Genomic DNA, 27,727 nt, shown 5'->3' on the forward strand with positions numbered 1-27,727 from the left:
CTGCCCATCTGCAAACACAATGTATTTGTACATTGGGAATAGAGGGCAAAACCTGCTCTGATCTCCGCAGAGCATCCCTTCCATTGTCCTACTGGCACACATTAAGATTGATGTGAGATTAAGGACCATCACCCTTCTAACAATCGATGGAAATGTCAATTCATCTGAATTTTGAAACACTTATTCATCCATTGATTACCTGAATAGGCACACCTTGTTTATAGGCACTATATTAATTCAGAACTCCAGTGCCAATCTTCTCTGTTGCTGTTCTCTTCTTCGATAGGATTTGTACAATAAGGAATTGAGATGGACTTTCAAATTCTTTCTACATTTATTTCTATAGACACACATACATATAATTTTTAGTCCTTATTTTAGATTTTGCTCTGACAAACTGTGCTGTTCTATCTGTAGTGAATCTATTGTTTGCAGTAGCAGTCTGATTTGTCTCTTTGATAAGCCCTGTGGAGATTTGATTATTCCAATAAAAATTCATTCACTTGGAAACCCACCCTCCAGCTGTTTACTCCCAGAGTCCCTGGACTACACTAATATTAGATTTGGAAGCATTGAGCAATGTTTAACAGTGGAAAAGAACGCTTAGAAAAAGGAGTATTTTTACCAGTCTTTCATGGAGTGAGGTTGTTATGGAAGAGGTTTTGTGTCAACCTGGCACAAAATCTTTATCACAGATTATGGTTTAACATTTGCCACTTCACTAATAAGCTAGTGGTCTTTTTGTAGCCATGCCTCAGCCAAAACCCTAAGCTAACCTCTGGCCTTGGAAGCCTATTGAATCTTCCCAGCTCCTAGTTGTTGTTCCATGTTGTTTGATAGCCTGAGGCTTGTTTTCTAAATGGAATGTGGATGGACTTACTTAGCAGGGCCACCTTCTTACCTAGAGTTTAGACCAAAGCTTTGCAGACTCCCTGTCAAATAACTGCGTCCTAGTTTACCATTATCATTAACCGCCTGTTGTAAATCTCCTAGTATGAGAATCCTGATTGCATTTTCAGAGGAGATATGAGTAGACGGAATCTGTAAGTATATAAGTTAGCAGGCAGTCTGGTATTCGAAGTAAGAGCTAGAAAATAAGATTTCTGGTCAAATTTGGTGTTCTGAAATATGTGCCTTCAGTTGACATGGGTTGTCCTTTCCATTTTGGCAGGTCCTGTCAGCCTGAGCACACCAGCTCAGCTGGTGGCCCCCTCTGTTGTAGTCCAGGGCACTCTTTCTGTCACCTCCTCTGAACTCTATTTTGAGGTGGATGAAGAGGATCCTAGCTTCAAGAAAATCGACCCCAAGGTGAGAAGATGGGGAGGGGGTTTCATTTTGTTCTTATGATAGGGTGGTGGGCTGTTGTTGGGTAAGACTGGCTTTGTTAAAATCCCACAGCGTTTAATTTGAATTTCTTGAGGAATTGTTTCTGCTTGTATGCAAGGTAGTTATCTTTTTTAGCTTATGATTTCCCTATCCAGCTAGTTAGATTATTGAAGTTCATGTAGATTCAAAAGCAATTTCCACTTAATTGCATTTATCATTAGCTCATTGGGGGCGGGGGTGGAACCTCAGGAAACATCATCTGTAAATATATTTTGCCTCAAAGGGTCCAGGGTGAATTAAGCTACAAAATTCAGGGAGATTGAGAGTGGAATTATTTTGTTTAGCCTTTATGTTTTCTGGATATAATACCAATATATCATTCTCCTTGCTTTGTCCCCATGACTTACTACTCTGTCATGCATGCACGCATGTTTTGTGTGTGTGTGTATGAGATACCTCTGTTTCCCATTACCTATCGTAGGTTTTACAAGGCACTGCATAATTTCCTATTATTAAATGAAAATGTAATTTCCCCTTTAAAATGTATTCCTGATTGCTTTTCAGACCTTGGCAACTTTACTTTTACTAAGAAGCATTTGTGTTTCTTAATGCAGTCATAAAGTCAAAATTAGGTTTATTTCATGAAAGTGAATGGTGGAATTTGCTCTCGAGGAAACAATTTCTTTTAAAAGGAGCAAAACAAGCAATCTGTGGGAAGAGATGTGGCTTGGAATAATGGAATAATTTGTTTTACAGGTTGATAGTGTATACATATGCATACACATTCTGAGTTTATTGGTAGTAGGTTCTTTGGTTTTATAATCATAAGTGAATTATTAGACTTTAATGATTTAGAATTATTTCAAGGTAGTTCTTCATGAAAATGTTGTAATTTAAAACTTTGCAGACAAATTATTTCTTGTCTTATGCATGTTTTTAGTACTTTGTTTGAATATTGGTACCTTTCTGAGAACAGAACGTGGGTAGATTTTGTGTGACAGAAAGGCTGTGATGGAACTGATTGTTTTGAACGTGGTAAGTCAGTCAATATCATGTAGAGAAAACTTTAATTCTGAAAATTAGAATATCTTTCTACTTTTTTACATGGCTGAAATGCCTGAGTATATGTTTTAATTTCATTAGGAAAGGAATGTTACCAAAATTACATCAACTCTGTTTATTCTGATAGTTTGTGAATTTAAGGGAGGTTGATATGTAATTCAGAATATTCTATTACACTTCTGGATACACATTGTTTAAAATCTAAACATTAGATTTAATTTAAAGGTGCCTAATGAATTCTTTTCAAAATCAAAACCTCTACCGGTCTTTGATATTGGTTCCTTGAAGATATTTGGTCCTTTGAGAGAAGTGATAACTTTTGTTTCTCTGTTATTCTGTGCAGCATCATTAAATTAATTATCTTCCCTGTTGCTTGGGAAATAGGGAGATCTTTTAGCCTAATCATAGAATTTGTCTTTTACCTCTGCAACCTGCCTAGTATTTCAGAAATCAAAACTCCTGCCAATTTATATTTTAAAAATTTTCAGCCAACTATTGGAAGAATTTTTGATTTCCTATAGACATAGGTTATTTACAGTATTTTGTAAATGAGGACATTTGTCTTGTTGCAGTGTTTTTCATCTTTCCCTTTTTTTCCTGTGATAATTGCACTAAATAGGAAAGCGTAAAAAATACTGAATTGGAGGTGTTTTTTTTTTCTTGTCTGGGCTTAAAAAAACTTTTTTGCTTGAAATAATTCGAGAGACGTATGTGTGCAGTGTTGTAAATAATTTTGTGAATAAAAAATGGTCATTTTTATCTTTGGAACTAAATACTGTGTCCTTAAAAATCTTTTCATGCAGTATAAGTGCCTACTGTTTGCTTTGATAATATTCTGAAAATTCAGCTTTTTATCCAGAGAATAAATTTGTCCTTATTATTTTAAGAAAATAGTGAGTTTGTCTCAACCACTTAGTATTATGTGTTATGGTGAGTTTGTTCTACATCTACAAAGAGACCAGAAAAATAGATATAATATAGTTTGAAAGGGTAAAGATGACTGCAGAACTGATAAAATCAAAGTTTATATGGTTAACATGGAATTGTTTTTATCAGGGAATGTTTACCAAAGCATCTTAGAACTTAACCTGTTCTGTAAAGTGAAATAGGCTGGAGACTGGGAGGCACTTCCTCCATTCTCTTCCTTCCCTGGTAGCCTGCTGCTCATCCCTCCATACTGCACCCCCACCAATAAACTTGTTCCTTCGATCTTTAAAAATGCTTCATAGAACATTTTTCTCTACATCTCTCATTTATAGATTTTTTTTGTCAATAAGTCAGAAACTAGGCAAATGCAAAGAATAAATTTTAAATATTAAAGGGTCTAGTATACTATGTACCTGTGCCTCCAATTAGCATAACTAATGGAGTATGTAGTTACCTCCAACATAAAGAAGACAAACCAATTCCTTTGGGACACTTTCAGTTTTACTAATTATTTCTTTCCAAGCAGTTATTTCCTTGCATTAAAAAGAAACCTTCATTAAAGTTGAAATTTTAAAATGAGTGTATTATATCATTGCCCAAGGAAAGCAAAGAGAAGAGGAGAGGAGGGAAGGTATTTTTTCTATTTGATAGTCTTAGGACAATAATTTTTCTTTGATTATAAAAATGGTATTAACTTTTTTGTTTGAATTGCATATAAAAATTTCAGAATAGTTCTTGAAATTGGATAACAGTGATCATAGGGCATTGCTAACTAAGTCATTTTAAAACAAATAATTTATAAATCTGAGTTATTCAAATTACCATTTGCTGTGGGAGAAGAATATTGCTGTAATCATTTTATTCTTTTTTGGTGTGGTTAATTTCAAATTTCTATTAAAGCTTGAAGAGAGTAGATTGTTGAAGGAAAAGTGTCCACTGCCTTCCTTAACTATGCAGAAAAGATGCATAAGTATTCCCTCTGTATTTCAAACTCAGCTTGGATTTTTTAAATTATGGCATAAGAAAGCAAAGCTCTTAATTTTTATGTGAACAAGCTTTTTTTATTTCTTTTATAAAGATTAGGATCAAATCTGTTTTTCCATACTGTTTTCTTTCTTCTTGGGTGAAATGCTACTTTTAATCTTAGAAATCTACAGAATAAATAAATATCTTAGTTGCATGAAATCTGTATTTTTTGTGTAGTGTTTTTAGTGGGAACTTGTAGAGTGAATTTTGCATGTGCTGTCTTTTAAATTTTGCAAATGAGTGTTCAGATGGAAACCTCTTACTTTAGTTTCACATCTTTACATTACAAACTGATTTTACCTGCCTTTATTTAAGAACAATCCACAAACAATTACAATGCAAAGTCATATTTTTATTACTGTTTTCAACAAGACGGCTTAGGGTGAGGGTAAAGGTGCAAGAGAGGGAGGGACACATCTGACATTGGCACTGAGATACATTTAACATCAGTAAAACTTTTTTTAAAGAGAAATTTTTACATATAGTTAAATAAATTTTTCACTTGGTGACAACATTCAGGCAACCAAAAACAAAATGAGTTAGCGATAGCCAGAGAGAGAGAGAGAGAGAGAGAGAGAGAATGGGGTAAAAGAAGGAACGGGGAAGCTACTATACATTGATTTGAAAATGTACCTTGGGTTTCATTTTGTGGTGGCAAAGACCGATTGCTTCTTTTGTGTGACCTTTTAAATTCACATTGTTTGGAAGAAAACGATCACTTTGTGCAAGAATGTGATGGGGGTGGGGGCGTTGGTCTGCTCTCTTCGTAATTGACGGAGGTCTTCGCGGATTCCGGTTTCTTTCAGGTGACTTACATAAAAGTTAGAGTCCGGAGTTTGCTCTGTTGGTCGCTGAGTAGTTGTGTGCCGTGGGTAGGAGAGAGCACGCCCGTTTGCGTCGCTTTTCAAGCGGTCCCCAGCACCCTATAGCTTGTCCAGGCTTTTGGGATTGGTGAGAATTTCCCTGGCCAACCTCCAGGTCTGCTTGGCAGCGCTCTCCAGGGCCGAGTGGGGCTTGCCCTGGAAGAGGTCGAGGTTGGGCAGAAAGTAGTGGGGGCAGCGGCGGCACTGCAGGCAGGAGATGAGCTGCAGGAGGATACCGTTGAGCCGGTCGCCCAGGCACGCCTCGTCCCAGTCCGTTTCCCGTGGGTGCTTCTCGCACTCGTACAGCAGCAGCGTCTTCATGTGGTAGTTGTTGAGAGGCTGGCCCGGCAGCTCCAGGTGGCGGTCCCGCAGCGTCTTCAGCACCGACAGACACTTGTTCCGGCAGCCGCCCATCAGCAGCCGGTTCTCCGCCTCCCCGAACTGCAGCACCCAGGCGTCGCTCTCTGCCGAGCTCTGCTTGCCGGTCAGCGAGTAGCACTCCTTGGACAGCAAGTTGAACCCTTCGGCCTTGACCTCGGCCACACGGTTGGGGCCAGGCCAGGGGATGTGAGGCATGGGCCACTGCGCCGCGCTGCGAGGCCAGATCCCAGTGCACTTGAACGCCGGCGTGATCTGCACCACGTAGCGCTCGCGGATGCGCAGCTTGACCTCGCTGGTGTCCGCGATCATCTTGACCACGTCCCGGTAGCTGCACTTGTCCACCGCCTGGGCCACCAGCGTCTGGAAGCGCGAGCGGATCTTGCGCGCGGAGAGGTAGCCGGACGCCGTGATGAACTCGACCCAGAGGGACATGCTCCGCTTGCGCCCGTCGCTCAACTTGAGCACGGCGCAGCCAGGCAGCGAGCCGTCGTCCACGAAGTTGAAGACGCCCATCTGGTTGAGGTAGAGCACCACCTCGAACTCAGTGGGCGAGATGACCTCGAGCCCCTCGTAGCGCGCATCGATCTCGCTCAGCGAGCTGATGAAGCGCGGCTCCTGCACCTCCACTTCCTTCAACACGTCCGAGACCACCTTGCAGACCTCGCGGATGGTCTTGGCGATGGCCGCCTTGCGCGCCTGGCAGCGCTCGGTGTAGTATTTATTGAGCTGGTAGACCAGCTTGGCCTGCGCGGCGATCATGTTGGGGCACAGGTCCGGGCTGTACACCGGCGTCTCGCAGTACGTTGAGGGATCCAAGGCTCAGGCACTGGTGGTGGCCCTGCGGCTTTCCAAAGAGGCGGTGCGCTCCCCCTGCAGCCCCACTTGCACTCTGCTGTCCACCTGGGCTGACCGGCTGCGGCCACAGCCGGCTGGCTCTTTCCTTTCCCTTTTTCGAAACCTCTTTGGGTCTTCGGCAGAAAATTAGAAGAAAAAAAAATCAAGGAAAAAAAAAATTTTTTAAAAAAAGAAAAGGCCCTGCTGGGACTGTTTTTGTTTTTTGTTGATATGTAAAATAAAATGACCTCGTGCGGTTGGGAGGGGGGCCGCGGGGAGTGGGTGCCTGAAAGAAAAATTCAGGTTACCGAGAGGTTAGGTTTAGATGTCTGCAGCCGAGATGGCCCAGATATCTGGAAATGAGGTCTCTTAAGTGCTAGAGAAAATTAAAAAATAAAAGCGAAACATTCAGTGGTTCATTCTTAAACTTCTCCCCAACGCTGATAGGACTTCTCCGGTCAGGGTAGGTGAGTGCCTTCCTCCTCACCCTCCCCCAAATGCAAGGTGAAGGATGTAATTAATGTCCGGCCAGCGGCGAAGCGCAACTCGGGCGGCGCGCGCGGACGTTTGCAGAAGCCCGCGGTCTCCGCGTGTTGGTCTCGTCTCTGCTCCCGGGGTCGTGTTGTCGCGGTTTCTCTCTTTTCCGACTGGAGGCGTTGTTTAGGTTGGTTTGTTTGCAGTGGGCTCTTCTTGTCTTTCTCTAGGTGCAAACCGCTGGAAGTTGTTTGATATTCATTTCTGCTTCGTAATTTATACTTTTGGCCCGCACATCTATTTCAGTGCGACGGAGTCGTTGCTTGCGTTGCATCTGGGGTGTCGTTATAAGGATTCGGGATTTTTCTCCTCCTCCTCTAGGTTGCTTGTGCAGATTCCACTTCTGAGTCGTCTCTCCCTCCTCCCTTCAGATCTGATCTCTGTCTCTCTCTGTCTCCCCCCTTCTCTCTCCCTCTCCAATCTCTCTACCTCTCTAGTGTCTCTCTCTCCCTCTCTCTCCCCCCTCTCCCTCTCCCTCTCTGCCTTGCTGTTTCCTGGAGTTATTTAGTTTATGAATGGTCCCAGGGCCATCATGAGGGGGGAGGAGCTTCAGTTCCTACAATCCCTATCCGAGCTGTCAGTGCTGTAGCCAATCCGAGAGAGAAGACAGGCACGCTTGGCGAACGGTAGCAGCCACCAGTGCACTTGATAAAGAAAGGGGGCACAGAGAGAAGTAAGAAAATAGGGGAGATAGTAGAAGTCAAATGCTCGCACACATTTCTCAGCCCCCTCTTCTTGATCCTCCTTTCTTATCAGTTGCAAGGAAGAGAGACTGTAGAAGAGACTTTCCTGCAGACGGCTGAAATAACCGTCGACACTAGCAGTGGTTCAGGAAGGATCACTTTTTAAAAAAAATTCTGAACATTGTGCAGGAGAAGATGCAAACTCTTTAACAAAATTTATTTGGCTTGAAGGCAAGCGGGAGGAAGAAGGAGGAATCTGGGAAAGGACCTAATTTTTCTAGGTGTTTTCCTCCTGTAAAGTCTTCCTCTCCACTTCTCCTCTGCCTTCCTATTGTTGCAGAGTCAGAGCGATTGCTGTATATGTGCACCAGTGGGGGGTGGAGTGGTATATGGGGTGAGGGTTTATAACCATAAATCTCTTTTTAGCAATTTCCATATGCTGTCGAAAAACAAGGCAGGGCCAAAACTGGCCCAAGCACCTTGTTTGATAATTATTTCATAATTAAAATTCAGACATACTTCATGCCACTATTTTATTATGAAGAGCTAACCAGTTTCTGAGAGAGTAGATGTCTAAGTTGTGAGAAATGGTGCAAATTTATAACTGGTAAAATTTAGTAGGGCACTTTTAAATTAAAATAATTTACTAAAATTGTTTCAAACTAAATGAAAATGAAGGAAAGTAAACGCGAACTTGAATTAAAGTTTTCTTGATATCTTAATGCTGCAAATCTGATTTTCAATATTTTCTAAGACAGTAAAGAGTTTCTTTTGTAAAATGATTTTATTTTCATAATTGACTCTTGCTTTTAAGACTTCACTGCTACAAAAACCTGTAACTATCCTGTTATTGATTACACAGATGGCTTCACTCCTTTCCTGGCGTTTCGGTGAAACTTGTGCGTGTGCCTTTAGTGTAACAAGCTGCACCCATTGCAGTCTTTCTCGGCTACAACACTTTTTCCAGTTTGGTTAATACTGAGAAGTTATACTTGAACCTAAGGTGTCAGGAGTTTACATCGTTTTAAATACACTCAGGTAAATGGGATTATATTTAGTTTGATTTGGAAGGTTTTACTCCAGACCTGGGTTGTGTGATGAACATCTAAAAAGGCGCTTGGGTCAGGACTTAGTTTTGCAAAAAACCCTGTGGGAAAGGCTTGCGTTCCCTCTTAAAAGCCGATCAGGTGAATCTGAATTCGTTGCACAGGAAAAGTTAATTTCTTTCCATCTCCTTGCTGTGGGACACTCCGACCTCTTGGTTCTTTCTCACCTCTGTGGAGCGGATGTGGACCGCTGGCGGCTTGTCACACCCCTCCTCTGCTTGCCATAGCCCCTTCCTAAATACCTGCTGGGGGGGGGGGCGGGGAGAGTCGGATTTATTGCTTAGACTCTATCTTCAGCGGCGAGAAATTAAGAGGAACAAGTCGGAAATGCGCGTACGCGAAACTCTGGCACCGAGCTGTCGTCAGCTGCTCCACAGTGTTGGAGCCTGGGGCGGCGCGGGCCCAGCCTTGCTGGGGGAAGCAGCCCGCGCCCCGGAGCGCGCAGACGAGCCCGGCGCCCTGGGCCTGGCGCGTGCGGGAGCCCGCACTCCTCCCCGCCGGGGCGGTACTGCCAGGCGGGAGAGGCGCTTGGCCGCAGGGAGTCGTGAGAGCAGCGGGGAGCGGACCCGAAGCTGCTTCTCCCGGGGGCAGTTCCTGGGCGGAGACTCGTGGCGGGGCTAGAGGGCGCGCAGCTCGCCCTCCCTGGCCCTCGAGGCGGCCGCTTCGTCGTCGCCTCTGACTCGCGAGTGGCCCAGGCCACGCGCGTGGCCGGCCTGGGCCGCGACGCCCTGGCGCGAGTTTTCTCCCGCCGCCCTAGGGGCGCCGCCGGAGTGGTCAGTCCCCCCGCGTCCTCCGTCCTCCGCCTTCGGGTGGGGTCGCGCGGACTCTTCGCTCGCCACCGCCGCACGGCCGCCGCTCCTCTGCTCCCGGCCCGGTCGCGCACCGCCAAGTTTCGTCGCGCCCTGGTCCTGCGTTTCTCCACTTTTACCTACAGAGGCTGAAGGATGATAAAACGTTACAAATGTTTTGATTTAAAAACAATTCATTACCAATTTACCCTGTCTGAGGTAGATGCTCTAGTAAATAATAAATCAGTTAAACAAAGGCGACTTTAATTTATGGTCGTGGTACTAATTAGAAACATCATTCGAGCAATAAACTTAAACACTTCCAGCAAATAATGCTCCCCGTCGCCGGTGCCCCCCCCCCGCCCGGGCCGGGGCGGCCGCGGCGCTCGGCGCGGCTTCAGCTGTGCGCGCCGAGCCGCTCTTCCTCGGCTTGAATAATTGAAGCGGGAAACGGCGTCCGAGGAGGCCGTAATTGAAGAGCCCCTGTCACTTCCGCTTTTATGTATGTTAGTGTAGAAGTCCATCAGCAGCTCCTTGATGGTGTATTAAAACGAAGTGGCAGCTCCTTCTGCAGGAGATACCGTCTTCTATTAAAGGAGACCCAGGGAGAGAAAGAAACTCGAGAGGCTAAAAGCCACTTCAGGTCTTCAGACCGATTGATCTGTATTCTCTTGTTATAATCCGGCTCATCATACTTGAGTTAATGAGGCAAAGGAGGGGGAGCAGAATCTGATGGTCCTTGACAAATTCATTAGGGAGGCCGCGGGACATTTTATTTGACTGTTAAACATCTTGTTTGTTTGGTTTAGGCAGCGCCAACATCAGCAGGCTTCTGCCCAGAGCTGTGGTGTTGGGCTGGCCGCGAGGCATTCCTAAAAAGGGAAGGAGGACTTTGAGGGTGGGATCTGGGGTCTTTGTGTTAGCCTGGGGGTAGTCCATGCCCTTGGGACTGCTGTAGGCTCTACCCTTTCCGTCATCCCCTCAGGCAGGTTCTATAAGGAGGTACACGACCTACGGAGAGGTGGGCGCGCTTTGATTTTACATAAACCAAAATATGTGTATCTTTACAACTGCAGCCTCAGAATTTCCAGGTTTTAACAATCACTGTACTAGTTTTTGAGAAATGTGAAATGTTTAAGGTCTAGAAAAATAGGCAGATGACTCATTACATCCTATTTTTAGTTGATCATGATTAAATAAACTTTTAATAATTAATTGAATTTCCTCCTTCCCTGAAACCCTAATGAGTACTGAAGCTTGGACATTTAAATATTTATACAAATGTATTTTCAAAAGAAAATTGGTGTATTTTAATTTGGGGGACTTTTGTGTTTAAAATTGGAAGCAGGAAGGGGTACTCTGGTGCTAAGATAAGGTGATGAGTTGAAAGAATACTTTAAAAATTGAAAAATCTTCCTAGTTGAAAATAATGGGCCATTAAGCTAGAATGCTAACCTTATGTTTCATTCTGAGATAATGCAGTACTTGATTTTCTCAAAAATGTCTTGTAAATAATCCAATTGTAATACTTTCTTGCAAGGAGAATTCAGTTATATTTTCCTTCAGCATTGACTTAAACAGCCTTAGCTCAGTGCTTCGAGAAGGAACCCTGGCTTCATTTATAGGAAAACAGTATGGGAGAAAAAAGAAAACTAATGCCCTTTGCCTGTCATTTTTATACATTCCTGCACTGCTGATGAAGCTTGAACTGCTACAGGGAATGTATGGATTTGCAAAGAAATGATTCAGTAGTAGTTCATGTTGTGTTTTTCAGAGGCAAAACCAAACTAATGACTGAAGTCATTGCTTCTGTACATCTGACAGTTATAATCCTGTTTATGTTTCTAGAGAATACAGAATCCTTAAACTGTTTTATTTTGTGCTGATCTTTACTTAGAAATGTGTTTACTGAGTTAAACTTCAGTGCATTTTTTACTTTATCAGATTAGTGAGACTTAAAAGGTATCTATTATTTTATTATCTGTGGAAATAATATGTAGCATTTCAGTAATCTTCACCAGGGAGAACCCGGACTTTAGATTATATTATCTGCTTTCCAGGAAACATTTTAGAAGCATTAAAAAATTATTAGGTTATTTACTTTAATAAATCCCTCTTTGAAGGATTTATACATTTTAGAAAACAAAGGACCAAGAAATGAATTCTGAAATATCATTTTGGTTGCTGATTTTTAGTCCTTATATCTAATTATTTGAGATAATTATAAAAAATGCTTGATTTTTTTTTAAAAAGAACAGTATCTTTTTTTGGTCAAAATACAAATGGAGAAATGAAGCAGTATTCAATTCCCTGAATTTAAAAAGTGTTCCAGTAAAAACAGAAAGTAAATAATATAAAAGTAAAAAATATAAATAATATAATAATATAAATATAACACAATTTGTTAGCATGTTTGCTGATAAAATTTTCTTGAAATAGTTATATTTAAACATATATACAAACTGTCAGACCCGTCAGAATTATACTGTTTACATTATATTAAAAGTAAGTCTACATTTTTTTTATCGTATCAAATGATCTAATTTTCCAAAACTTCGACACATCATAGAGGTTGTTTGTAAGCTATTGATAATGGTTATTCTGGAATCAACCTGTACTAACCAATTGTTGAATGTTTACCTTGAACTGTTCACTGCAGTGCCTGTTAATTTTAAATTGCCAGGCATGCTGTGGAAAATAGTCCCCCACCATCAGATATCTTTAAAAAAAAAAATTAACGTCTTTGATAACCTAAGAGTATAGTTCTCATTTAAACAGTTTGAACTTGATAATGTTATGTCAGGTGAAAGCAACAGCTGTAACTTTGAATAGTAGGCCTATCAAACTGTATTGAAAAATGTTTTTATGTACTTTTGGTGAGTATTGTTTTGTGAGCCTTTTAAGCTTGTGTGGATTACTTAGGATACTACTGTGTAGATGAATAGTGGTATTTGTGCATGCTACACTTTTATAATTCTTAGATTGTTCAGTAGGATGAGAAAGTTGAGGATATTATACATGTGAGGTTTTTTTCTTGAGTTGAATAACAACTATATAAATAAGCACTATATTAAGCCACATATAATTTGATCTCACCAAAATGTACAATGATAGAGTATGGAATTTATGCTCAAGAAAATCGAAGCAAGCAGCTTTGAGCCTGACTGAACATAAATTCCATTGTATTGTTAAGCTAAGATGTGAAATGTTAAGAAATTCTGAGTTAATTCAGCAAGAACTTTTCAGAAGGTGTTTCACTGTACTTGCTCCAATCTCACTCATGTTGTTTTATGTCAGTTTGGTGTAACCCGTAAGTCATTTAGTTTTTTCTCCTTTTTAGCATTCACATTTTTGAGCTGGCAGCAGTTACTTTTTTTATTTCCTATATAGGTAAGCAGTTGTTCTGAAACATTAGCATAAGATTCTTTTTTTATTATTATTTGAAAAGCAGAGAGAGAGAGAGAGAGTGAGAGAGAGAGAGTGAGAGAGAGAGAGAGAGTGTGTGTGCAATTAATTTCTTCCATCCTCTGGTTCGCTTCTCAAATACCCACGACAGACAGGGCTAGGCCAGACTGAAGCTCAGAACCAGGAACTCAATCTGGGTCTCCCACATGAGTGGCAAGAACACAAGTACTGTGGGCAACATGCCCTGCCTCTCAGGTGCATTAGCAGGAAGTGGGCTCAGAAGCCCACAACAGCAGAGACTCCATCGAGGCACTACAGTAAGGGATGCAGTTATCCCAAGCAGCATTGTAGCCCACTGTGTCACGTTGCCTGCCCCAGAAGATACTCTTCTTGTCTTTCCTTGTCCCTTCCTTTTATTTATTTTTTCTTTTTAGTTACAATTTGAACTTATTGATGTACTATATGGTACACACTAGGTTTTACTTGCTAAATAACTTTGCCTTTCACTATTATCTTAAGGTGAAAGGGTACATACATTCAATAGTTAAGCAATAATTATTTACTATGTGGATTATTCTTTGTGTCTCTTCTACCTAGAGAACCAGTGATGGACAGGAAAACCAGGATTAGTCAATGTTAAATTTAATGCTAACGAAAATGTGAAGCTGATTTTATTGTGTAAGGAATGTGTGATACCATTTGTTTAAGAAGGAGACGTGTGTGTGTGTGTGTACATATACATGTATATGTATTTCGTGGGATCTTCGAGCCATCCTCACTTCTCTTTCACTCTCTCTTAATCAGTGCCAGACGTTGATGAAACAGATGAGTGAGATAAGCAATGTCGATTAAGCCTGTCCTGAGCTATACTGAGTTCAAAATCTAAGACTTGGCATATGTTCTATATTTCTTTCAGGTCATATGAGACATTTTATAGACCTGTTTTAAAAATTATCAGTTAAGCATATTATGCAGATAGATTTTTGTTGTATTTTAGGAAATCTAGCCATTTAAAACATCGTAGTTTATTTTAAAATATATTGTCTCTACAGTACTTCATCCATTTTATCATTAATAGTGGTAACTTGGCGTCAATCGTATGCTAAGATTATAGGAAATTTTTAGTGCATGTTGTGTTATTTTTAATGGAAATATTAAAGATCTAACTTGTTCTTGCCTTCAAATTTTGTGAATTAGAGTAAATATGATGTGAAGAGAAGTTTTCTCTGATTTCTTGTAGTGGTTAAACAACAACCAAAAAATCCCTTTATTGGCTGTAATCTATGTATAGAAGACATCTGTGCAATATAAATGAAATAACATTTGATGATCTAAGGAATGGAAAGTTTTCCTTTAACCATCTGAAATAACGCTTGGATACAAAACAGCTGTCTTGGCCTATGGATATCAAGATTCTGCCAGTCTGCTGCTTTTCTGAATTTTTCCTTTCTATCTTTCCTTATTATCTTTGGATTCTACAGAGTCATTCTCTTATTTTCTGACTGGTTTTGTCTGTAGACGAAATCTGAAGTTAGTAGGTTTAAATCAATCTAGATAGAGTGGAAAAATCTTTGATCTATGGCTATGACTGTTTCCAAATGATTTGCTTACTGGGACCAGACACTATCCATGCCCTTTCACTTTGCTATCAGTTAGGTATACACAAAAGAGCCGAAAGGCTACCAGATGCATAGTTAATCATCATATTAGATCAGTAAAGGGTTCCAACCATACCTTATTAGGTCTTCTATTCCTAATAGTGAATTGTTATATAGTAACATTTTGGTAAAATGCTGTAAAAATTGTTTAATTTTTTTCTTCAAGTTCATCAAAACTTTAATAATATCAATCGAAAATAATAGAAATATGTGTATTTTTAAAAATTACATGAAGTTATCACTCTCACGTAGCTTACTTGGATGGATAAAGTAAAAAGAGACAGTATGAGAGTAACCACAGAGAACATCAGTCTAAGAAACAAAAACCCTGAATTTTTGTCCTGACTTGGCTATGTTGATGACCTTAAAGAAGTCATTGTCTGTACCCGTTATTTTCTCAGTTGTTAAATGAGGGATTTGCATTAGGTGATCTCTTTTATCTCGTATAGCAACACAAATCTAAAAATTCTTTTTTACCATACGTAAAATTTTTTACCATAGCTTAACTAAAGTTGTTATTTATATCTTTGCTACTTTATTTCCATCAAAAATTTTTCTGCAGAAGTTTAGACTTTCAGTGCTGCTCTAAAGTAAGCTTATGAGGGATTTTTAATGCGGAAAATTATCATAAACAAGAATAAGCCTACAATATTTCAGACCTAAGGAAAAAAATCACAAACTATAGAGACAGTTCTGAGGGACAATGAAATACCAAACTTGAAGAAATTCTAAGAGTATCCTAATTACCAATCAATAAGAGTCAGTTAATAAAACCTTTTTTGGAACATTATGTACATTCTTGTAATATAAGAAAATATTATGTGTTTAAAGGTTTAAACAAAATTAGCAGGTGTTTTTCCCTCTAAAATATTGAATGGACTTTCACTTTTTTTGGACGTTTTCAGTAAGATTGGATATTCTGTAATATTAGCTCTTGAAGCCAAAGAAAGTTCAGGTTTACAATTAAATAAAAAAGAAATGGTTAGCCTTCTCCTTAGAGAAATGACATGGCTCTAAGCAACTATGATATTACCAAGTTCATGTTGTGTTAAAAGATAGATCCAGGCAGGGAAATGGTTCTCAAAACATGAGTCACTAAAGAAAGGAAAGTTTTATACTACTTTCTCATGCTTTTCACTTGTTTTCATCAGAAGATCTGACAAGCATAAAAGTGTTAACATCTTTTATTTTACAGATGTTCTTAGTTTTCCCTCAAACTGTAAAAGATGCTGTACCAGAGTAGCATGGTAGGAAATAATTTCAACACCTCCTTTCACTTATGCGATAACTTATTATTTGTCTAAGCTTGTGGATATTTTTGGAAGGAGGGAAGTGAGGCAAGGAAAGATAACATATTGAGATCTAATTGTTCCCATTTTCAGATATAGTTCAATCAGTCTATCTGCTATATTATAAATTTTCTCCAAAATAGCTTCAAGTTGGCATAGAAGTTATTTTTACTTCTATGTTATGTTCATTTAAAGTCCCTCATTAATGTCGGAGGAGTGCCAGGTGACCGCTGAGAGAGTTGTTGATGGACACCGTGGGTTTGCAAAGTGCGAATCTAAAAGACTGAGAGATGAGAAATGCGTTGCTATTCGTGAATTTATGTTTTATCTCACTTCACTTGAAAATTTATGAGTAGTGTGGCTTAAGGGTGCTGGAGTTGTGTGTTCCAGGGCTTGCCCCTACTGATAACACCCTTGTTGGCGTGAAAGTGCAATGCAAATTATGACAGTTACAACCTTCTGTTTTGTTTAACCTGTCAGTAGATTTCCTGGCTCAGTGCTGAGGGCAATGGTGTGTTCAGCTAGTCCATATTCACCTAAACTTAAAAGGTCAGGTTTCTACAGGCAAGCCTAGTCAAAGCCTAATTGATGAGGAGGGCAGGGAGACAGAATTTACTGTTCTGTTGGCTAGTTTCATATCGTTAGGTTGTCCTGAAAGCATCAGGCAGTCACAGCCCCTTTCATGTAAGTGCTGACCCTAGACAGGAGCTGACAATCAAAGGAGGCAGCCACAGGAACCAGTGCAAGTAGGCTATTGATTTTTCAGTTAGGTCTAAGTAGTTTGTAGTATGGGTAATGGGTGACAGAGGCAGGTATGTCATTATCAATGAGCTCCAGAACAGTAGCGACAACCCTCCCTCATATTTCCTTCAGCACTGACAGTACGCATCCAGAGGCGGTCAATAAATCGCCCAACCTTTAACTGACAAGTGACTTGGAGGTTTAGGTTGAGGGGTGGAAGTTCCAGAGCTAAACTTCCCTCCTTGAACATGGTCTGGTTCTAGCATTGGAATCGGTAATTAGTTTGTAGCTCTCAGAAGTTTTGATTTGGTTATACCTGTTCAACTCTGAAAGTCAGAATATACTTGTTAAGTATTTGAGAATTTAAGAAGTCTATTTACTTAGTTAAATAAAGACAGAAATGAGCCCATGATTTGTAAGCACTCTGAAAAGATAATTAAGGTAGTTTTTAGGGTAGAATTTAGCTCTTATTTCAGACTAGCTTCTTATTTGGTCAGTGATATCCCTGTTATAAAACTGGAGTTGTGAGAAATTGTCTCTCAGAACCTAGGTAAATTCCTGATCTTCTCTTAAATGTTGTAACTGCAGATAAGTTTTAAATAGAAAAAACCTTGAGCCATTTGTAAGTGCAACTAAGCAGTTGTTATTTGAGCTTCAAATTTATCTTATAGTGTTTTTCAAAGTACAATAGTTATGAATAGAGGGATCATTTAATGATTAAAGTTTGATGAATTTGGGTTGCTTCTGTATTTAAAAAGAAAGGCTTAGTTTTTCTTTTAAAAGGATTTCATGTAGATATTTACGTTAAGGAAGATACAGATGATGTTCACATAAACTCAAAGAGTGTAGCAGGTTTTGGCTAAAAGTAGATGTGTTCTAAAAGGGATATAAAATAATTTGAGGTATTTTAAATCTATACCAATCTTTATTTTGTTACAATGTATAAGTAAAATGAAGGGAAGGTAATATTTACAACTACAAGTGGGAGTTTGGGTTGTACCAGGATCCTTGCAAACTATCACATGCTTACATTTTTTAAAAAACTTTAAACAAATTGAAGTAAAACAGAAAAGTAAATGTTTTTTAAAACTTCCTTAAATAACTTATCGTTGTGATATCTTGTTTAACACTGTGATATTGTACAGAACCAGAGTTTAAGTCTGTGGAATCATCTGGCTGTGGCTACATGAATCATTTTCATTTGTTCATTGCAACCAAAAATTCCTTTAAAAAAGTTGAACTCACTGGTTAATTTGCACGGAAGATAAAGGTACTTAAAAATATTCTTAAGTTTGCGGTGACATGAATACAGGTTTTGAAATTGAGTGAAATGTGGCTACTATTGAGGTGTTTCTGTTTTTGTTTTAAAGAAACTTTGGGATTATTTAATTGATATTTAGGGAAGTCTTATACAGATACCTTCAATTAGTTACCATTTGGGACTTACAGATTCTTAAAAACAAGATTCTTTTTTAAAATCATTGTTTTGTTTTTCCTGTGGTTTATTAATTATTGACTTAATATATGTTTTTCTATTGGATTATGTAAGAGATTTAATTGGAAATCTTGCAGCATCTATATTGTTAGTTATAGGTAGAGCTTATTTAGCTTCATTTGTAGCCTTTCCTGAATATGTTGGTAGTTTTTTTTTTTTTTTTTTCAGGAATGAAAAAAAAAAGCTGTAGAAAGGGGGACAAATTAAATTTTCATGAAAGAAAATCCTAATCAGCAGTGACAGTGTAAGAGAAAGATGATTGCCACTTGGTCATTGTGGAAAGGCACTTAGATTTGGTGTCAGTGCTTCTGTTAATGATGACTAATGTCTTTCTTGGAGCAAGTGCATGCTCAAACATACTGCTACAGCCTAGAGAGAGAGGGCTCAGCAATAGGCACTAGTAAGCAAAAGCACTGGGTGTCCTAAAAAAACAAAGCCTTTGGAATGCAATCTACTTGACAGTGTCTGTTATTAGAAAAGTGCAAGCATAATCCTAAGGCATTTAAAAATTCTTAGCTATTTTATGTGCAGTACTAAGAGATGATTTTTAAATGAAAATATAAATAAATCAAAGAGTATTGTTGATATGCCCTCCATTTTGTCACTTACAGGGATAGTCACATACATGGCACTGCAGGGAATCACATGTCTAACGAAAGTTTTAAAAAGAACCAAAGTTAGGGAAAATTTTTTCAGACCACAATGCTGTATCCCAAACAAATGCTTTACAGTTACAAAGAGAACGAATGACTCCAAGGATCTTTTTAGCTCTTGTAATCTGAAATATATTGCTTACAAAAAGAAGATGACACATGTTATTTCTTGAGCGTTTCCCTCAAGTGTAAGACCTTTCAGAAGGGCATTTGCGGCAGCGCTTGTCATATTTTTTCATATACATCTTACTGGCCTGACATGTCTCAAGAACCACGAGAACACAGATGTCATTGCATTCAGACAACACTAATTACTCTGGGATTTTTGCAGCCTCAGTGCCTGCATGTAACTGTCGACCGTGATTGTTCATGCAGTCCACAGTGGGGACATTTTGCACATGAAAATAGTGAGAAGCAAACATAGTGACATAAGCCTTTTTAGTCTCCTATTGTTCTCCAAAAAGAAGTTGGAAGAAAAAAAAATTTCTGAAACACCGATTTCATTCAGTATTTTACATTTGAACCGTGTTTTGGCAACATTTCCTTTCTGATGTGAGTGTGTTATGCGTTTGCATTCAGTGAAATCTATTATCCATCTGTTCTTTAACCTTCTTGAACAATTTTCTACATTACTTTGTCTTCAAGCTTCATGGGAAATTCCTTTATGTAGCTTATAGTTTGAGAGAAACACTAATTGTGGTATGAGTCTTTTGAAAGTGACAGTGCACAACAATAAATATGTATGATGTGTTCTTCTGGTGTGCGATTTAATGTTTAATGAGAAGCTGTAGCAAATATGGTTAGTCTCAATTTAGATAAGTGCAATCATCTTATGCTTTTAACACAGGTCAGTTCTTTTCTTTGTTTAATTTTCTCTGTAACATTCTGGAATTCAGTTGATAATTCATGTTGTTTAGGTGGTTTTGTAATATCAGAGGTCAAATGGTGGTCAGATCTGGGCACTCACTACTAAATGTGAAGACCAAATACATGTTTTGATAAAAGCATAATCTGTGTTAATTACCGATTTGAAAATAAAAAGCTCCGATAATGTAACTTCACATGCTGATGAAGCAGAATTGAAGCAGCTTGATCAAAGATGTATGATGAGATAAAACTGCAGTCTCTGCTGTACAGTTATAGTAATTATGACTAATGAACCGTCCAGTCTGGATGAAATGGCATGCCCACAGGGACTGCGTCCAATCAGTTGTGACTTATGCAAGCTGAACAAACCATTTTGGGGTTCCAGCTTCCATATTCTGGGAACTATATTCTTTATTATTAATATCACTTTTGTTTGGACAATATGAAGTGATTTGAAGTCATCTAAATTTTGTTAAATATGGAATATAGTTCTTTTCCTTTTTTCAAATAAAGTTAAACATGTAGGTTTTTTTTACATGACCTCTGCTTTACCTCTTGTTTCTTAGACATACTTAAGTCACTATTCTACAACAGTCCTGTGACTGCCTGTTCCTTCTTTTGTTGTGTCACTTCCAAAGACTCCCTCTTTGTAGAGCATCTACTTTTTCAGGGTGTATTGTTTACTAACCCGATATTGGAAAGATGCTTCTACAATAATCATGGTACAAATGAAACATTTGCTATGTGACAAATGCTGTACTGAGAGCATTACCTGTTGTGACCAACAGATTCCATTTGTAAGAAACAGGTCACCTATAAAAATGGTGCCTGTCACAACTTTCGTCAAGCCTGTCTCATGAATCACACATGAATTTAGCAGTGAGATCTGTGGGCTTCCCTGGCTGCACAATGGCCTCAGGTATTCCCCATCTGACCCAGGAACCACTGGGTAGAATTGGTAAGGCACACAAAGCCATGGCAATCATCAATGCTTATCAACTGAATATATATCCTGTTAATTTTATACTAACAAGTATGACACAATAAGAAAGAAGAAAATAATGTTATTGAAGGGGGGGGTGGAGAAGGGGGGAATACTCAGGGTGTGGTTGGTTATACCTTAGTTACTATTGGTCGTTCCTGTGGGTGTTATTTACTTATGCCCTTGTGGATGATGGTAAACACATTTTGAATTTTGTTTGGCTTGAAGACTTTGATAAATTGTTAGCTTCATATTTCTGTTTCTCTGAGCAGTCTTGCTTTGTACATCTATCGGAAACTAATAAATTCTCACAACCACTCTTTGAGGTAGATGCTTCATAATAATATGTTACAGATGAAGAATTTGAGATGTGGGGGCCTTAAATAGCTTTCTCAAGGTTAGAGCCTTTTATAAGTCTTGGATTGACTTGTGGAGGTTAGTTTATTCTCACTCAAATTTACTGCTAAATTATCTTCACTTTCCCTTTTTCCAATGAGGATTCATTTTGTTGTTTTTTTCCTGGCAGCTGACAAAACTGTACGGTTTGTTAAAACTGAGACCCATGTGGCTGGCGCTATGGCCCAGTGGGTTAAAGCCCCAGCCTGTAGTGCCAGCATCCCGTGTGGGCACCAATTCAAGTCCTGGCTCCTCCGCTTCATTCCAGCTCCCTGCAAATGCTGCTGAGAAAGCAATGGAGGATAGCCGAAGTCCTTGGGCCCCTGTACCCATGAGAGAGACCCAGAGAAAGCTCCTGATTTCTGATTTCTGATTGGCCCAGCTCTGGATGTTGCAGTTGGCCATTTGGGGAGTAAACCAGTGGATGGAAGACCTCTTTCTCTCTCTCTTTCCATCTCTCTTTTTCGCTGTCTCTACCTCTGTCTTTCAAAAAAATAAAATCTTAAAAAAAAAAAAAAAAGTGGGACTCATATGACCCGTACAATACCAGTCTTTCCAGGTCTATGAATTCTTATTAGGTTCAGGTCCCTAAACTCTTTTAATTCAGTATATCTTGAGTACGTAGAGCTTTCAGTATATGAATATATGAGTAACCTTCAAAAATGTATGGAAATGCATATTAGGGAAAACTATGAAGGGATTTCAAGATTTTTTTTTTCATCAGAAATAAACATTTTAATTCTATTTTCCATGAACTTTTAAAAAATTTATTTGTATAAAGAGAGAGAGAGAGAGAGATCAATCTTCCATCTGCTGGTTCACTTCCCAAATGGCTGCAATGGCCAGGGCTGGGTTAGGTGGAAGCCAAGAGCCAGGATCTTCTCCCACATGGGTACAGCAACTCAAGGTCCTGGGACTTCCTCTGCTGCTTTCCCAGGCACATTGGCAGGGAGTTGGATTGGAAGTGGAGCAGCGGGACTTGAATAGGCGCTCATATGGGATGCTGGCATTACAGGCAGTGGCTTAAACCTCTACACCACAGCACCGGCCCTTCCGTGAACTTTTTTTTAAAAAAGACATATAGTTATTTATTTGAAAAGCAAAGTGACACACACAGGGAAGGAGTGGGAGGAGAAAGAAAGAGAGAGAGCATCTGTCTACAGGTTCACTCCCTAAATGCCTCTAATAGCCAAGGCTGAGTCAGTTTGAAACAAGGAGCCAGCAACTCCATCCGGGTGTCTCATGTGGATGGCAGCTGCTCCAGTACTTAGGCCATCTTCTACTGGCTTCCAAGGTGGGTTAACAGGAAGCTGGATTGGAAATGGAGGAGCCAGGACTTGAATTGGCAACCTGAAGCAGGATGTAGGTGTCCCAAAGGGAGGCTTAACTTGCTGGGCCACAATATGTGCTCCTTCCATGAACTTTATTCAAGCGCACTTTTGAAAACATTTGAGTGATATGGGGTAAACAAAGGACCTGAGAATATTATTTTAAAAATGAACAGGCAGTCTTCAGTTTGTCCATGACACAGGTATGGTATTCGCTTCTCTTATTCCTTACTTTAAAGCACCCAGTTTTTTCATATGGCCTAAAAACTAGAACAAGAGTACATTTGTGGTGGAATGTATTGTCACTTGCTGACAGCTAGTTGAAATACCATTGTCCCCTTGTAACAGCTTTAAGAAAAAGCCTTTTAAAGGTATACATTGTGGCGGGTGCCGTGGCTCACTTGGCTAATCTTCTGCCAGCGGCACCAGAACCCCGGGTTCCAGTCCCGGCTGGGGAGTCGGGTACTTGTCCCGGTTGCTCTTCTTCCAGTCCAGCTCTCTGCTGTGGCCTAGGAGGGCAGCAGAGGATGACCCAAGTACTTGGGTCCCTGCACCTGCATGGGAGACTGGGAGGAAGCACCCGGCTCCTGGCTTCGGATCTGCGTAGCGCCAGCCATGGCCGCCATTTGGGGGGTGAACCAACCAAAGGAAGACCTTTCTCTCAGTCTCTCTCTCACTGTCTATAACTCTCTCTCTCTGTCTCTCTCTCTCTCTCTCACTGTCTAACTCTGCCTGTCAAAAAAAAAAAAAAAAGGTATACACTGTGTAACTCTTTTCTTATTCTGTGGCTATAATACAGGTTACATACGGGCAGACAAACCCACATTTATATAATCATTAAGTGTTCACTGTACTGAAAGAGTTTTATTTCTAATAGTAGCAGGATAGAGTTGCAGAGTGTAATTTTTAACACTTAGTTGCAAGTATAAGTATGGCAGGTTTCTTGGGCTGGAGAAACAATCAGCATTTTTGCCTTTAAATTTACTACTGACAACTTAATCTGAACTTTCTGCTAGGCATTGATATGTTAGAAAGGAAAGTAAAAACTGAACTGTTTATGGTTGCTTTCTGCCACTTGGTAGCATTTTGCACACAGGCTTCCATCTTTAGAATACTCTGGATTCAGTAGAAAAACCTTTTACCTTAAGTGCTGTACAATAGAAACTTCTCAGCAGTCAAAATTTAGACTGTAAAAAAATACATGCAAAACATACTTCTCTGAAAACACTTAACTTTGAACAAAGCACCAAACCAAACATGCAGAATGAAAACAGCAGTTCAACTCCACCAGAAGTAGTCATAAGAGGTGTAGAAGTCACCTAACTTCACGAGGCACTGTTCACTTTTCAAACACGCCAATAAAAAATATTGTCCACAAACACCATCCTAGCTCCAGGGAAGGCTTCAGAGTGTTCAACTCCGCGCTTTAATAGCGATGAGGCAAGTGGGATTGAGATCTGGAATGTGATCCTCCATGACTATAGTAAGGAGAAGGTTCCTCTACCTGGGGCAGCTCTCCATCCGCCTCCTCCTGGCCACCTCTTCTGTAGACCTGCTGTAGCAGTCTCCATCATCATAGCCTCCATCATCCCCCCATCCTAGTAGTCCTGGTGCTATGAGCTGCCATTTGTGCATCTCCCCATGTAAATTCCTGGTGTTGGAGTATGTAGCCTCTGTGTTATGGAGAAATCAACTCTGATTCCACCCCCATCAAGTTCCATTTCATTGGAATGCTCTTTAGCTTCCTTGGCATCATCTACATATTCAAAATAATCAAAGGCAAAGGCAAACTTCTAGAATGCCTCGATTACTCTTCCTGTATAGTGGATACATCAGCAGTAGAGCCATATTTAGAGAAAACTCATATCTCTGTGGTGTACAAGCCCAACCTGAATACTCCAAGACCACAGTTGGGGTCAGGATTTGCCCAATTCCCAATATGACGCCAGAGAGCAGACATGAGAGAATGACTGTGGCTATGCCACCTGTGAAAATCTCAACTGTTACTACCTGCCGTGGGATCGTCTGTAGGAACAGGACTGAGTCTGTGATCTTCTGTAATGCCCTTGAGAGCTTCTTCTGGATCCAGACCTACATTCACATCTGGACCTGCACTTAGATCTGGAACACCTCGAGTCTGCCTTGGAGCATGACCATGCAAGGGTATGCCTTGCAGATTTCCCTGATCTGTAAGCATTTCACTTCTGGAGGCAGAATGGGATTCGCACTTGCCACTGTCCCTGCTTGCTGTCAACTTGCACCTTCTTTAAAGAAGCTCCCCTGCAGCCTGGCGAGAATGCTGGATTCCGAGCTGCCCAGTGCCAAAGTGCTCTCTGCACGGGCTCCAACGCTATCAGCCATCCTTCCATGAACTTTTTGAATACCTTTGTGCATTTAAAATGTAGTAAATGTGTACATCAGATGCATTCCTTTGGTTTTTTACTATGCCATGATCCTTGATTAAAATGCCCATCTTTGTTACATAGTAAATATAGTCACAATGTGGGCTGACATAGGCCTCCCGGCAACTCTGAGGTTTGCCTAATACAGATCTAGCCACAGCCAGAGCATTGCTCAATTTTTCCATGCTTAATTAAAACTGATGCAGTCTTGAAACTGTAAAATACTTGAAGTTGTAATGAGAAAACGATCTACCCACTTCAAAGTAAATAAAGTAGTGGTTGTAAAAGCAGCTTTCTCCTGGGATTATCTGCACTAAAGTTTTTCTCATCACACCAGGTGTAGTCCACATCATAATATTTTCTTATTCACAGCACTGTCCACACTATCTGCAAGAGAGGAGGTAGTCAATAAATATTTGCAGCAAAGAGGGAGGAAAGGAAGACTTTCCAGGGATTCAATAATTCATTGATTCGGTGATATATGGATCTATATCCTAGTTCCCCTGGAAGGTTTCCACCTAGAGAGTAGAAAAACAGGGTATCATTATGCCAGGATGCTTTAAAATCCTTAAAACCCACCCTAATCATCCTTGTTTCCCACTCACTTCAGTCTGAAGCAGTTGTGTTTTCTGGCTAGCTTCCTTCCATCTATCATGAAATGTTATATTAACACTTGCCAGTAATCTCTGATAGTTCAGTCCTGTGTGTACATGTTTTTAGTCGTCTCCTCTATCTCACTTTTCATGTACTTTTTTCTCTGTTAAGTTACTAATGTGGGGCAGCTGTTACGGACAACAGGTTAAGCTGCTTATTGGAACACTTGCATCTCATACCGGAGTGCCTGGGATGGAGTCTACCTCCACTTCCAATCCAGCTTCCTGCTCATGTGCCTGGAAGGCAGCAGGTGATGGCCCAAATACCTGGGTTCCTGCTTCCCAGGTGGGAGGCCCAGACAGAATGACTAGCTCCTGTCTTCAGCTTGCTCTAACCCTGGCTGTTGTGGACAATTGGGAGTGAATCAGCTGATGAAAGGTATAGCTCTCTCCCTTTGCCCTACCATCCTCTGCCTCCCTGTGTCACCCTACATTTTAAATAAATAAATAAATCATTTTTAAAAAGGTTACTAATGTGAACACTTACTAGAAAGCAGAGATCTTAATTTTCCTGGTAGTACTGTATAAATTTGATACCCCCCTTTTCCTAACAGATTTCTATCACTAAGCTTAAATATCTAATGTGATAATTCTCTGTATATTTTTAAAGATTTATTTATTTGAAAGGCAGTTACAGTGAGAGAGATGGTGAGACAGAGACAGATCTTCCCATCCGCTGGTTCACTCCCCAAATGGCCATAACAGGGGATCTGGGCCAGTCTGAAGCCAGGAGTCAGGAGCTTCTTCCAAGTCTCCCACGTGGGTACAGGGGCCCAAGTACTTGAGCCATCCTTCACTGCTTTCCCAGGTGCATTAGCAGGGAGCTGAATTGGAAGTAGAGCAGCTAGGACTCAAACTGGCGCCCGTATGGGATGCTGGCCTTACCTGCTACACCACAGTGCCAGCTTCCTGTGATAATTCTAGAGGTGGTACTCTGAATGCTCTTCTAAACTGTTGTGATGATAAGAACAACATGCCACTTACTGAACTCAGTGTGTGCCAGCCACTATGCTAAAGTGTTTTAATTTTCAAGACTTAATAAATTGTTAACGAGTTATATCCTGTTATCCTTATCTATGTAGAAACCAAGGCAGAGAGATTAAATGCCTTGTTTTATTATAAAGCTAGGGTATAACAAAGCATGACTGGCAAAGATGTGGGCAGTTTGTTTTGAAGCCATCAGGATTTCATTGTTCTTTTTGCAGTTGTTTGTGACAATTCCTGAAGTTCTGGCTTCCCATGGCTTAGATTATATTCACTGCACACGTGCCTTTTCCTTGTCTTCATGAGAAACTCCAAAGTCTTCCTCTTTTCCATTAATTTTCCTAAGAGGAGGCTAGAGCCTTGGTATCCCAAGCTGAAATGCTGTGATGTGATCAGATAACACAGAGAGATCTAAAGACCTATGTCTCAACAAGACCAAGTAACAGTTACAATGTTCATCATTTTAGGTACATTTTTAGAAAATGTTTATGGTGTGAACTATGTTAGGTAGTCAAGGAAATTTCCATAGTAATTTGTAGCAAATCATAGGAAAAATATGAGCATTTAAAACTGGCTTTAAATTATTGGTAGTTACATTCATGGCTGTTTATATAAAAGATGGAGATGGAGTTAATAAAATGTTGCATATTTTATGCTTAGGAAATACTGTGGTTTATAATGAGTCTTTATACAAAATTGAAACTACTCTTATCAAAGAGGAAGCTGTATACCAAAACTAGTAAGCACTCAGAAATACATTGACATCAGTTTCAATTTCTGCTTTAATTTCAGCTTTCCATGGAATTTGATTGTATTGTTTAATAAGTGCTGAAATATTCTCTTTTCAAAAAAAGATTTTTTATTTACTTGAAAGGCAGAGTTACAGAGAGGGGGGTGGGGAGAGAGAGAGAGAGATCTTCCATTCACTGATTCTCTTCCCAGGTGGCTGCATTAGCCAGGGATTGGGCCAGACCAAAGCCAAGAGCCAGGGGCTTTGTCTGGGTCTCCTCTAAGGATGGAGGAGCACAAACACTTGGTCTATCCTCTGCTGCTTTCCCAGGCACATTAGCAGGGAGTGGGATTGGAAGTGGAGCAGGCAGGACTCACACTGGCGCCCATATGGGATACTGGCAGCGCAGGTGGTGACTTTACCTGCTAGCCGCAGCATTGGCCCCCTCTTCTATTTTTAGTCATATATGTATATTTTTATTATAAATTTAATATTCAAGTTCTTGCTCACGCAATACAGGACTGTTTGTTTAGCTAAAAATTTTGTCATGTCCAGTATTATTTGTACTAGTGAAAACCTTTTAGTCTGAAGTCAGTGTCCCTGATTGATCTTGT

General features: G+C 40.1%; 2 protein-coding genes and 1 pseudogene across 7 annotated transcripts in view; 1 reads left to right on the top strand and 2 right to left on the bottom strand.

Annotated features, from left to right (window-relative positions):
* LRBA (LPS responsive beige-like anchor protein) overlaps nt 1-27,727 on the top strand; it is a 747,733-nt gene that overhangs the window by 444,970 nt on the left and 275,036 nt on the right. For all 6 annotated transcript variants that reach the window (XM_051819347.2, XM_051819345.2, XM_051819348.2 and 3 more), the window contains exon 40: nt 1,172-1,308. In XM_051819347.2, the coding sequence (XP_051675307.2) occupies nt 1,172-1,308 (137 nt within the window). The remainder of the gene's footprint in view (nt 1-1,171; nt 1,309-27,727) is intronic.
* MAB21L2 (mab-21 like 2) lies at nt 4,673-7,427 on the bottom strand. The gene has a single exon (XM_008267347.4). It carries the CDS (start codon nt 6,342-6,344, stop codon nt 5,265-5,267), a length of 1,080 nt encoding a protein of 359 aa, XP_008265569.2. The 5' UTR covers nt 6,345-7,427; the 3' UTR covers nt 4,673-5,264.
* LOC138843478 (transformer-2 protein homolog beta pseudogene) lies at nt 23,771-24,412 on the bottom strand (annotated as a pseudogene).

Source organism: Oryctolagus cuniculus, chromosome 8 (genome assembly GCF_964237555.1).
Source record: "Oryctolagus cuniculus chromosome 8, mOryCun1.1, whole genome shotgun sequence".
Lineage (NCBI taxonomy): Eukaryota > Metazoa > Chordata > Mammalia > Lagomorpha > Leporidae > Oryctolagus > Oryctolagus cuniculus.

Bases quoted from the DNA above. Each gene is read 5' to 3' on its own strand.
- MAB21L2 (XM_008267347.4), bottom strand. From the start codon at position 6,344: ATGATCGCCGCGCAGGCCAAGCTGGTCTACCAGCTCAATAAATACTAC.